We start from the raw sequence: 11863 nt of genomic DNA, 5'->3' as shown, positions 1-11863 counted from the left end.
AAACTAAAATGAAACAATAGTATTCTAGTAGCTCATAGTTTTACGTAGGACTCGCCCTGCTAAGTTCTGTGACAGCATCCAATTCCTCATTTGAATACTTACTAATAATCCAAAATTTTCACAGTTTCACAAAATTTCTTGGATTAGGACTAATTTTTATTGTTATTCAACATTCAGTTCATAAGATTAGAACCATAAATCTATTGGATTTCTCTTGGACATCACGTTATTCTTCATCTTTCTCATTTTCATATATTTTGAAAATAAGCTAGAATATGCAACTCATAATCGCCAAATTTCATCCATATCTCCTAATTTGAACACAAATATTATTATTCTTTTAATGATAAAATGCTAAGCCTCAAATATCATACATCTTCTTATAGCGAAATCTAAATCACATTAAATTAAAAAAAAAATTGGAGAGCGTACATTTTCTAATGAGGATCGAATATGCGACCTCCTAAATCCTACCAGATAATCCAAGAGTTTTACTCACTATGCCAATTAGCCCAACTCTTCGTTGATCATTGTTGGTTTTGTGATGAGCCTCTGTCCAACTCTATAATATCTGATTAGTACGATATTGTCCACTTTGGGCCTAAGAGACTGGCCCGCTTGGATTTACTTTCGGGCTCCTTCCCAAAAGGCCTCGTACTATTAGAGTTGGACATATCTTTATATATTAGACTCTCCTTGTCTAATTCTGTAATGTGAGACTTAGTTTGTTATATCACATTCTTCCCCTCAAACTAAGGATCACATTCATCTCGTGTCCTACAACTAACTTTCAGGATCTTTTGACTTGATCTCTACTACATACACCTCCCAATCCTAGCTCGATGGGTTCCGTTCCTACTCGAAAGATATTTTGGTATTCTTGCAGATTTTTCGTCAACCGCTCTGATACCAATTGTTGGAGATAGTAATGGAAATCATAGAGTTGACCCGGATAATGGGAAGAACATGGCGGGTACTGAAGCTGCAAGGCAAGCTATGTGGTTGCGGGATTTGCTAGGAAAAATCGATATCACTGTAAGTGAGAAAGTCGACATAAGATAATGTGTTGAAAATGAATTGAGTGAAGTTTAGCATGAAGAAATGAGGGAGCTTATTGGAGTTCAAAAATTATCGAAGATGGAGTTCAAGGTTAAAGGGGAGAATGTTGAATTAAGCTTGAAGAAAAATGAAACTTGAGAAATAAGTTAAAGACCTAATCCTACCGAGTTATGGTTTAAAGGATTAGGAAATATCCAAATATGTTATACCTAATGAGTTTAGGAAATTTGATTTATATATGAGGAGATGCAAGGGTGTTGCATAACTTATGAGTTGAGAGATTGTGTGAGAGCTTAAGGTTTTGAGTTAGTTTCTTTAAGATTAATAAGAGGGTTATTCTTATCAAGTTGATTGAGTTCACAATCGATATTCTATAATCATGTTATTCAATTTGGTTAAATATCAATTTTTATCGTATGTTAAATTGTGATGTTTTTAAAAACTACTATTTTTAACATATATTAATTTTGTATAAGGGAATGAGAATGATAGGAATATTATTTTATCAAATGAATGAGTTAGTTTGTTAAATTAAGAAAACATAATTAGAAAAAAAAACCTGTGTGTACATGCAAATATTCATCTAGTATGACTCAAAGAGTAAGAAAGTACACCACATCTAGTCTGCAATTATTTCACATTGTGAGGCTACTACCTCATTTTGCGATTCATGTTTTGAGATCTATCTAGACTTTGAAAAAATGCAAAACATATACTGTAAGACAAAAAAAACATACCCAATTCTCCAGACAACAATAGCAAAAATGTCATTTTTAAAACGTTTAGGACAAAATTTCTTTCAGCTTCTGCGATTAACTGGTTACCAATTCTCCCAGCTCCAGTTAACTGCATACATAATAGGAATAGCCTATCAACATATGCCGAGTCGAGTGGTCTACAACCTTACACCACAGCGCTCTGGAACCGGATCTTCGAACGGCTAGATCCTCATCGTACGACTTTCCTAACGTGGGAAGAGCTCCTCTCTCGGTTATGAGTCTCAGCTGCATTAGCACCCTCAACCCCTGACACTACAAGAAAACATGTAATTACCGACTACGACATCAATAGTAAATCAGTCGCAAAAAGCACTATTACGACTGTTTTGCGACTGATCAACGTAGTCACTAATTGTTGTGTCGCTAATTCAAAGAGTCGTAAATCAGTCGTTATTTTACTACTGAATTGCGACTGCTTTACGATTATGGTTAGTAGTGGCTATTTAGATGCAAAATAGTCGCAACAATTGCCGGCTAACTTGCGACTAATACATGATTACTTTGCAACTCATGTTCATAGTCGGATTTTGGTAGTAAAATTACAGTCGCTAATTAGTCGTAAAAAATAAAAGCAAAAACAAAAAAAAATTGCAATAATTATTTATTAAATATAAATAAAAATTGCATTAATTATTTATAAAATACAAATACAAATAATATAAAATCTTATTTACATAAATACATATAAATATTATAATATATCTATTTGCCGGAGACGGAGACGACGGCTTGCCTCCTAAGACAAAGGCGGAGTTGAGGAGCCATACACCGGATCTTCCAGTCCTCCTTCCAAACCGGTGCTCCCTCTCCTCCACATTCCACGCCGCGAGTTGAGGAGCCACTGTGCCACACTAAAGCTCACTCTCCATCTCTGCTTCTTCGTGACATCTTCTTCCTCTGCCGTCTCCACCCGGAAGCTCCTCCTTCTTCTTCATGCTGTTTCACTCAGATCCGCCGTCGTCTGAGCCTCTTCCGGTGTGAACATCGTCGTCTGAGATTCTTCTTCTCTCCGTCTATCTTCTAACCTTTCTCTGCCGTCACGCTTCACCATCTTCATCAACACATATTGAACGAAGAATTGTGCGAGAGATAGTGAGATTGCTTCTTCTTATTCTCTCAGTCTGTATTGATTAATTTGTTGTTCATTCTGTACAAGAATGAAGATTGTGCGAGAGAGATAGTGAGATACAGAAAGATCGTAGTGGGACAGGGGAGAGATGTGAGTTATAGAAACACAATCTGAATAAATCTGAACCATTGATTTTTTGTAATCAGTGGTGTATAATTGCTATCCACCCCATCTTGGTTTCAACCAATAAGAAAAGAGGAGAGGGATTGCTATCAGAGTTCTATTTTTGTCGACTAGCCGAGTTTATTTTGTTCTTTTTTTAATATTATCTGAGGAGATTTCTTTTAATGTAAATATGAAATGTTAAAAGATATATATAAGGTTATGGTTTAGGGTTTAGACTAAATTTTGGAAATAAATATATGATTTGAGACCAGATTTTGAAAGATTATAGCTTTATAATTCAAATTTAGAGTTTGAGTTTAAAAATATTATAATTGGAATATGTATTTATGTTATTTATGTTATAAGGTCTAAGGAATATAGTTTAGAGTATAGAAGTTAAAATTTAAAATGAAGTTTAAAGAAAAATAGATTTAGAGTTTAAGTTTAAGATTTGTGTTTTGGAAGTTTAGATTTGAAGTTTATATTTAGTGGATGTATGATTTATGTTTGAAGTAAGGGTTTAGGGTATATAGTTTGATCGAAGATTTAAGGTTTTGTGGGTTAGAGTTAAGGTTTGAGATTAAGTTTTCAAAAAACTAAATTTGTTATAATTTTAAGATTGGAAGTTAAAGTATAAAAAGATTATAGTTTAAATGTTTTTTTATTAATAGTTTTCTAGTTTATGACATAAGATATATAATACATATGATGTTTATATTTAATGATTATATTATGATCATATCATTTTCAAAACAATAATTTATGTTTAAGTTTAGTTTAGTTTAGATTATAAGATAGAAAGGTTAGATTTTATGGTTTTATATAGGTTTAGTTTGGGGTTTAGGGTATAGAAGTTAAAATTTGAGTTTAGGTATTTAATAACGACTGATTTGCGACTATATGATATGGTCGGGACATGTAGTAGTAAAATAGTCGTTAATTAGGGACTGTTTTGCGACTACATGCTCTATACCTCAAATATGTTCTTAAAATTAGTGTATAGAGTAAGTAGTCGCAAAACAATCGTTAATTAACGACTATTTTGCGGCTACATGTACCGACTACATCATATAGTCGCAAATCCGTTGGTAATTAGCGACTGTTTTGCAACGTATTTTTTAAATCGCAGATTAGCGACTGTTTTGCGACTAAAAAGAGTTAGTAACAAAATAGTTACAAAACAGTCGCTACTCAGTCGGAATATTTTGCGACTGCAAAATTAGTAGCAACATGCAGTCGGTAATGTCATGTTTTCTTGTAGTGTGAAGAAGATAGCTACTCAATCCCTTTTCTATAATGTCTGGAGGTAGCGTAACTCTGCAGTTCACCTCAACGGATTCTTGCCATTGCAGACAACTTTCAGCACCATCGATAGGGAAATCCGCAATGCCATTAGTGCGAGAAGACATAGGAGGAATTTCACGACTCTTATGCAGCTTTGGATTAGATGATTCGTTCTTCTACTCTAATTTTCTATGCATACTTTGTTTTTTATCTTTTTTTTGCCAAGGTATCACTAACTAGGCTTTTGTAACCCTAAATCTTTCATTTTATGATATTCACATTTTAGCAAAAAAAAAAAAAAAAAAAAAGTTGCTTAAACTTCAAAGCAGACTAAAATAAAATAAGGCTAAACGTTATAAATAAAAAATCTCGCTCCCTCCAAACGCAATGAAACGGCGCGTTTTCGTATTCACCTATGAAATTGGACGTAATTGACAAATAAATAAATCTTAGGGCTATTATCAGAAACTTCCGTAACGTATGGGGCATAACAGAATCATTTGAAAATTTATAACTCCCATAGAGAGAGCGAAGAAGAAGAAGAAGAACCTCTATCAGTCTATCAGAATCTGATCCCATCTTTCCTTGATTCTCAAGGCCAAAAGGTACGATTTTTCTCATTCTCCGTTATAGATCGGCTTCAGATTCTTCTTTCCTCGTCTATTGAATCGGTAGATCTCGAACCATTTCTTGTTTTTTTTGGTGTGATGCTATGTTTGATCCATGGATCGGGATTGATTTTTAGATCTGTTTCTCGATCTGATTGATGAAAGTCTCGATTTTTATGATGTGGGTCTCAGTCTTTGGTCTGAGTTTGGACTGTAGTGGAGCTGATTCGAACAGTTCTGTATCTGTTAGCAAAAAAAGAGAGAGATTGTTAGCTGTTTCAGACGTTCTCCTACGTATGGATTTGACTATTTCTTCATAAAGGGTTGAATCAATTTATAACCTTTGTAGCATTTTCTTTTTTCCTGGTTTGAGTTAAATGGTGTTTCTCAGTGGTGTTCATGTGGTTGCTCAAGTGAATTGTTGATTGTGGGTTTTGTTTTGATGTTGACTGTCTTCATTGTTAGGATATGGAGGATCATCCATTCTTCAGTGTCAAAATATCTGAGTTTTCCTCTTTTGTTGTTGTTTTCAGTTGAGTAAAGAGTTGAAAATGGAAGGGACTGTGTTCACGCCGTGTTTGGAAGGAATGAAGAATGTCAAGTCTGAACAAGGGGAGATGCTTACTAAGCCTTTTCTAGACCTCTGCAAGACCATCTTGCCTGTTATAGGTACCAATAAAAGGCCGAAACTTTTCTGTCTATATGCTTTTTTTGAGTGGAGCTTCTGATATTTTCTGGGGTGATATATATAAGCACAAGTATATCTTGTGATTTTCTGTTGTCGTTATATGCAATAATAAGTTTCTTTACCTTAAATAGACAATTGTTATGTACTTGTGTTTCCTATTTTTTAACTTAATTTTCTTTTGGTTTCTGTTTTTCCAGATAAGTTTGGAGCCGCTATGACTCTTGTGAAAGCTGACATTGGTGGCAACATATCGGTAAAGTTCTCTTCTAGTTTCCATGATTTTGGTAAAATCGTAGATCACAAATCTATTTAGCATTCATAGTACAAGACCATTGATAAAAGTGCATTGTCTGGCTCTGTTCTTGCTCTTCTTACCTAGTAATGTACAATGTCTCTTGTGTAGAGGTTGGAGAAGAACTACTTGTCTGATCCCGACAAGTACAAGTACTTGTACACCTTTGTTCAAGGTGAAATTGAGTCTAAGACAGCAAAAGGATCGTCTAGTTGTACCAACGGTCTTCTCTGGTTAACCAGGTAAACACAATACACACCTTTGTTATGAAGAGAGCTGCTTCTCAGAAACAGTTATATATATTGATTCTTTCAGAGCGATGGATTTCTTAGTGGAGCTGTTCCGCAACTTGGTAGCACATCAAGACTGGTCAATGTCACAAGCTTGTGGTGAATCTTACCAAAAAACACTCAAGAAATGGCACGGATGGCTCGCCAGCTCTACCTTCTCTGTATGAATTTACTTGCGCATTTATCTCCTTCTTTTCACTGTTCCATCCTCATTGTCTACAAACGAAATCTCATTTTGATTTCCTGAGAAATGGTAAACCTTTTCTGTTTCTCAGATGGCGTTAAAGCTTGCTCCTGACAGGAAGAAGTTCATGGATGTCATATCTGGTTCTGGTGACATCTACGCCGACATGGAAAGGTTTTGCACTGAGTTTGGTCCATTCCTTCAAGAAAATCACAAGTTTCTGGTAAACAAAGTGACTTTATAAACCTTTCAATCATCGCAATGTCTTCAGATTTTATCACTTAAGTTTTTGATCCTCTTGTTCTTGTCTATGCAGGCGAGCGTTGGTATGGATGACATGAAAGCTTCTTGAGCATCATATGATTACCACCTGTATCCAAATCTGCTTTTGTCAAAAACTTTGTCTGTTTTAACTTTTCTCCTTTGGATTCTAAAAATCATAAACCCTTCAAAGAAACAGAATAATGTGTCAATTTCTATCTGAATGTTGTTCACTTTATAATACAAGTTTATAACTTTTATCTTCTCATTAGTCTTTTGTTTCCTAAGAAATGTTTCAATTATTTGCAGAGGTTACAAAATATATATGTACACTCTAAGATCTCCATTACAACTCTTAGATTTCCCACGTAGAAATATAAAATCAAATACACGTTTAGACATGCATGTGTTTTTTTATTAATAGTATATGATGTTCTGTTGTGGTCTTTTTTTCTACTTCCTTAAGACCCGGAAGATCCTCATGACAACTTGTTTCCCATGGAGGGTTGGATTGACTCAACGTTGCCTCCATTACCATCAACATTCTAAATATAAAACTACAAATTACCTGTAAACTACAGCTTTGATTAGAAAAGGAAAAAAATAAAAATTCAATGGTAAAAATAAAAACTTAGTGCTCTCCCTCTTCTTCTTTCTCTTGGTTGAGATTACAATCAACAATTCTGAGGGATCTCTTGATCCTTCTCTCTCTCTCTCTCTCTTCCTCTCTTCGTCAGAAAACCTTCAACATTTTTTCTGGTCAAGAAAAGAAAAATCCATGCGTTCAAGGTTTCTCTTATATTCTCTATCTTCTTGTTTGTGCCTGGGGACTTGTTCTTGATTTGTTTCTTGGTTTACTTTTCCTGCAAGTTTAGGTTTACGGGAGTTGCAAAGCTGTAACGATCGTTAAATCTTGAACGTAGAGATTGTCTCCGGCGTGTGGGTGGTTTACACACAAACCGGATTCAAAACCTTCATTAAGAGAAATGGCGACGACTATGAAAGGCCTTCTTAAGGGCCTTCGTTACATTACTCAAATTTTTGGTGAGTCTCTTTCGATATTAATTACCCTAATGTATTTCTTCCATCACAAGGCATATTAACCGTTCTATTATTACAGAAGACGAAGAGAAAGAAAAGGAGATGCAGATAGGGTTTCCGACCGATGTAAAGCATGTTGCCCATATCGGCTCTGACGGTCCAGCCGCCAATACGCCAAGCTGGGTACGCTCATTCATTTATATATCCATTTGTACGTATGTAAACTCATCATCATCGTTGCTCTTTCCGCAGATGAATGACTTCAAATCTCAAGAAAATGAGAACGCTCAAGTAGTTTCAAGAGGCAACTCCAACAAATACAACCCTCAAGGTTATATATCTTTCCTCTGTAACGTTTTGTTTCGTTCATTTAAAAGCGTCAAGTTGTAACGTTTTATCTTTTAACAGAGATGAACCAACGTGGAGCGGGGCTAAAAGAGCTACTTCCTCCGACCACAAACGAGAAACCGAAACATAAACACAGGCGTAAACCAGGAAGCAGCGGGAACGTTGCATCATCAGAGGAACCAGCGAAGCACTCATCAAGACATAACCGAAGCAAACACGGTTCGATGGACTCATCGTCTAGTGATCAAGAGCCTTCAGTACGTAGAAGGCGTAGTGGTGAAGGTTCTACTAATCCTTTTCCAGATGGTTCAGCTCCTCCACGGAAGGGTAAACCAAGGAAACAAAAAGGATCAATAGGAGGAGAAGGGTCGGTGAGGAGATCATCAAAAGGTAAACCAGATACTGAGAGTTGAGTTTGATACATGTAATGATGTAACGATATAAAACGAAAACATGAAATGTAATTTTTTTTAAGGGAAACAAAAACAGTTTCTGATTCAAACTCACAAGGTCCATTGAAGGAAATGTATTAAGAGAACAGTAAGAGATACATATCAATCAATCATCTATTTCTTGCGGAGATCTATGCCAGCTTTCTTGGCGACAGCGTCGAGTCCGTTCTTCTCAATGGTCTTCAAGGCCTTTGTTGATAAACGAAGCTTGACGAAGCGTTTGCCAGCTTCCCACCAAACCTTCTTGTACTGTAGGTTGACGAACTGCAACTTCTTGGTCTTGTGGTTAGAGAAGGAAACTTTGTTGGCTCTGTTCGCTTTCTTCCCAGTAAAAGGACAGATCCTCCCTGACACAAAAAAAAAAAAAACAGTTTCAAAGGCAAAGAAAGGGCCAAATGTTTCAGAATCAGAAAGGTTTAACAGAGAGATATTAAGTCAAAGTTTATTACAAGACGAGAAACCAGAACTTAAAACACATACTTGTCGGAATCGAGACATAACTTGAGAGAATCCAACACACAAGCCTACCCGAACAATTTTAAAATACAAAACAGTACAAATACATTGATAGCTTATTACAAGACAAGAAACAGGACAAGCACGAGGTCTGTAACGGAACTTAAACACACTTGTCGTCGACACCTAGACATTAATTTAAAGAATCCAAACACAACAACTCCAAAATTTCGAAATTCGACATGAATAAACTCTTAAGAGACAAGGGGGAACTTACGGGCGACGATTGGCTGAAGACCGGGGAAGGAAGAAAGGGAGATGCGGTTGATGACGTCACTGGAGGGACCCTGCGAGATTCTTAAGCCGCTGAGCTGGGAGCTGAGGAAGCCGAGCTCAGTTGGCTTAGCGACGGACTTTGAGGATGAGGTCATTCGTAATCGTAGAAAAGCCCCTTGCGTCGCCATTGTCGTCATCTTTTTTTTGCTTCCCTCTTGTTACTCTGCTTCGAGAGGATTTGGTTGGATAAAGAAGAAGATTGGCTTCTTACTTTTCATTTGCAGACTAGGAAAGGAAGCGAACACTCTTTCTCATCCAGAAGGTTACCTTCTCTAAACCGTTCGATTTCGTGATAACCGGATAGCATTTATTTCTCAGTTTTTTATTATTTTAACTAGGATTCAAACCCCCCGCATACCGCGGGGGAAACAATAGTAAATTTTAAATATAATTTATAATGATAAGTTCGTAAATTATCTTTGAAATTTAGGTTAAAATTAATGTATTATATTAATTTGAATAATACCAAGATCATAATACATGATCATTGAATAAGACAAAATGTGATTTCTAATGCTATGTTTGAAATGATTTTTGAGTTTGTTATAGATTTCATCACTGAAATTAATAAAAATATTTTGCTGAATTTTATGTTTTTAGTAAGATGTTTCCAGTATAAACTCAAGACGTTTAGTGGAATTGTAACCTTGTAATGAACTAATATTGATAGAAAAATTTACACATCTAATATGGTGTATCCCAAAATGATTATATTCTATGGATTCTTGCCACTATTTTCTCTTTGTGCTAAATATATATATTTGCATCTCTAATTAAACTATAAATTTTACCAACAACCATAAAAATATTCTCATAATGTTCAAGGAAATTAACATTCAAAGTTATATAACTGGCCAACAAAAGGGTCAATATGCTAATTTAATGAGTATTCAGTATTGTTATAAAACATTAATATGGATAACGATTGAATTGTGCATGAATGCTATTTTTATAAATAATATTTTAATTTTTTTCAAATTTTGATTATAAAAATTTCTTTAGAGAATGAGACAGCAAAAAAAAAATCCTATTAATAATAAATTAATATCAGACTAATACAAAGAAAATTTGTCGTTTTAATGTGTGTTTGATCTTGAAATATATTTTTAATAATTTAGAGTTATTAACTTACTATTTTCTTTCTTTTATATATGTTTTATTGTATCTTAATGTTGATTTTTGTCAATGTTTAATCGGATTACAATGATTGATCATTTAGTGTTGCAATGTAACATTAAAACAACTACAAATGTTCATCTAAAATACAATGGGTTCCTAACTTATTAAAATGAATCAGCTTAATTTTTAAGAAAAACTACATACTCTCTTGATAGTAATCAATAAACAATTTAGTCGGAAAGAAAAGAAAAAAACTACATACTCTCCAAATTGAATAATCAATCTTCCATTTTATCCCAATATGATAATCTTGCTTCAACATAACGGTTGAAAATTGAATGTAAATCAATCTTTTTTTTTTTTTTTGGTAAACATGTAAATCAAATCCTGTACATCTGTATAATATTTATTTATCGTAACAATCTAATAAATATGTTGTTTTGAAACTCCATGTTAGCAACAAACGGTTAAATATGAGATTAATATTTTTCAACAATTCTAAATTGTTGTGAAATTTTATAATATTTTTAAATAACTGGAAGGTGTAGTCTGTAAATGACTAAATCAGACTATGATATACAAATTGAAACAAATAGAGTTGAGAGGATAAAAATATTACGATGAAGTTTTTTTTGTAAGAAGTTGTTACAAAAAATAATAATATATGATAATAATATATACAATCAATCTCTTACAATGGTTATTAAATACTTTTTTGAAGTCACATCTTTAAATGTCATTAAAAAGATTGTATGATCACAAAGACGTTATCATTAAAAAACATATGTATACAAGATATTTATAGTTTTTAGTGAAAATAGTAATAGGTAAATTGACTAAAAGATAATTTTCCAACAGACTCATATCATTTCTTTTTCATCTGAGGGTTAGGTCTGTGTCTTTAATAGACTCGGGTTTAACCATTATTTGTTGTTTCGTGAAAACAATCTGAAGTCTGTTAGAAATATATTTTCTACGTAACAAAGTAAATCTCAGATATGCAATTTTCTAGTAAAGCATTATAATGTCCACATCTCATTAGATGTTTTGCTCGATTTTTATTGACATCATTTTTCATTGCGTGTTATAAATTTTTTAGATGATTGTTAGCTTATTAATCGAAAACTCCATCATACTCCAATTTCACTTGTACTTATTTTTTAAAAGAGACAAAATTATATCATTTGTATGATAAGATCAACTCAGAATTATTTGTAGCAATTTTTAATCCAATGAATATTGTATCATAACAGAACATAGCATATTTTTGACTCTGATTATTAAAAAATAATGGGAAAATTGTTTTTTTAGAGCAAAAAAAATGATAACTATGTCCCTTTAGATTTATCTCATATACTTTATGTGCCATTAGGCTAATTATTTTCAAAATAGCAATAATGCCCTTAAAATTGTAATTTTTATATATAATAAA

General features: G+C 33.8%; 3 protein-coding genes across 5 annotated transcripts; 2 read left to right on the top strand and 1 right to left on the bottom strand.

Annotated features, from left to right (window-relative positions):
• The first annotated feature begins 4799 nt into the window (after positions 1-4799).
• Positions 4800-6947, top strand: LOC106375845 (glycolipid transfer protein 1). Of its 2 annotated transcripts, none has more exons than XM_013815852.3 (7): positions 4800-4961; positions 5498-5633; positions 5850-5905; positions 6056-6186; positions 6260-6395; positions 6510-6641; positions 6735-6947. In XM_013815852.3, exons 2-7 carry the CDS (start codon positions 5516-5518, stop codon positions 6768-6770), a joined length of 609 nt encoding a protein of 202 aa, XP_013671306.1. In that variant the 5' UTR covers positions 4800-4961; positions 5498-5515; the 3' UTR covers positions 6771-6947. The 2 variants fall into 2 exon arrangements, with proteins under 2 accessions (XP_013671306.1, XP_013671307.1); XM_013815853.2 differs by having other exon boundaries at positions 4904-5027.
• Positions 6948-7211: 264 nt separating this feature from the next.
• On the top strand, positions 7212-8875 carry LOC106375846 (CRIB domain-containing protein RIC1). Of its 2 annotated transcripts, none has more exons than XM_013815854.3 (5): positions 7212-7468; positions 7555-7723; positions 7803-7903; positions 7973-8051; positions 8129-8875. In XM_013815854.3, exons 2-5 carry the CDS (start codon positions 7666-7668, stop codon positions 8479-8481), a joined length of 591 nt encoding a protein of 196 aa, XP_013671308.1. In that variant the 5' UTR covers positions 7212-7468; positions 7555-7665; the 3' UTR covers positions 8482-8875. The 2 variants fall into 2 exon arrangements, with proteins under 2 accessions (XP_013671308.1, XP_022556036.1); XM_022700315.2 differs by having other exon boundaries at positions 7218-7468; positions 7800-7903.
• On the bottom strand, positions 8510-9586 carry LOC106375847 (50S ribosomal protein L28, chloroplastic). Its single transcript, XM_013815855.3, has 2 exons — positions 9254-9586; positions 8510-8867 (listed from the first exon to the last, which is right to left on the bottom strand). The coding sequence occupies exons 1-2, from the start codon at positions 9447-9449 to the stop codon at positions 8635-8637; spliced, it is 429 nt and encodes a 142-aa protein (XP_013671309.1). The 5' UTR covers positions 9450-9586; the 3' UTR covers positions 8510-8634.
• Positions 9587-11863: the final 2277 nt, after the last annotated feature.

This window comes from Brassica napus, chromosome C4 (assembly GCF_020379485.1).
Source record: "Brassica napus cultivar Da-Ae chromosome C4, Da-Ae, whole genome shotgun sequence".
NCBI classification, from domain to species: Eukaryota; Viridiplantae; Streptophyta; class Magnoliopsida; order Brassicales; family Brassicaceae; genus Brassica; species Brassica napus.
This window is presented reverse-complemented; position numbering and strand designations above follow the sequence as displayed.

What these genes read in the sequence shown, in the direction of transcription:
- LOC106375845 (XM_013815852.3), top strand. Translation starts at nt 5,516, where the DNA reads ATGGAAGGGACTGTGTTCACGCCGTGTTTGGAAGGAATGAAGAATGTC. An exon ending in TCGCCAGCTCTACCTTCTCT is followed by an intron (nt 6,396 to 6,509) that starts GTATGAATTTAC and finishes TCTGTTTCTCAG; the next exon opens with ATGGCGTTAAAGCTTGCTCC. An exon ending in AAGAAAATCACAAGTTTCTG is followed by an intron (nt 6,642 to 6,734) that starts GTAAACAAAGTG and finishes TTGTCTATGCAG; the next exon opens with GCGAGCGTTGGTATGGATGA.
- LOC106375846 (XM_022700315.2), top strand. Translation starts at nt 7,666, where the DNA reads ATGGCGACGACTATGAAAGGCCTTCTTAAGGGCCTTCGTTACATTACT. An exon ending in CCGCCAATACGCCAAGCTGG is followed by an intron (nt 7,904 to 7,972) that starts GTACGCTCATTC and finishes CTCTTTCCGCAG; the next exon opens with ATGAATGACTTCAAATCTCA. An exon ending in CAACAAATACAACCCTCAAG is followed by an intron (nt 8,052 to 8,128) that starts GTTATATATCTT and finishes ATCTTTTAACAG; the next exon opens with AGATGAACCAACGTGGAGCG.
- LOC106375847 (XM_013815855.3), bottom strand. Translation starts at nt 9,449, where the DNA reads ATGACGACAATGGCGACGCAAGGGGCTTTTCTACGATTACGAATGACC. An exon ending in TCTTCAGCCAATCGTCGCCC is followed by an intron (nt 8,868 to 9,253) that starts GTAAGTTCCCCC and finishes TTTTTGTGTCAG; the next exon opens with GGAGGATCTGTCCTTTTACT.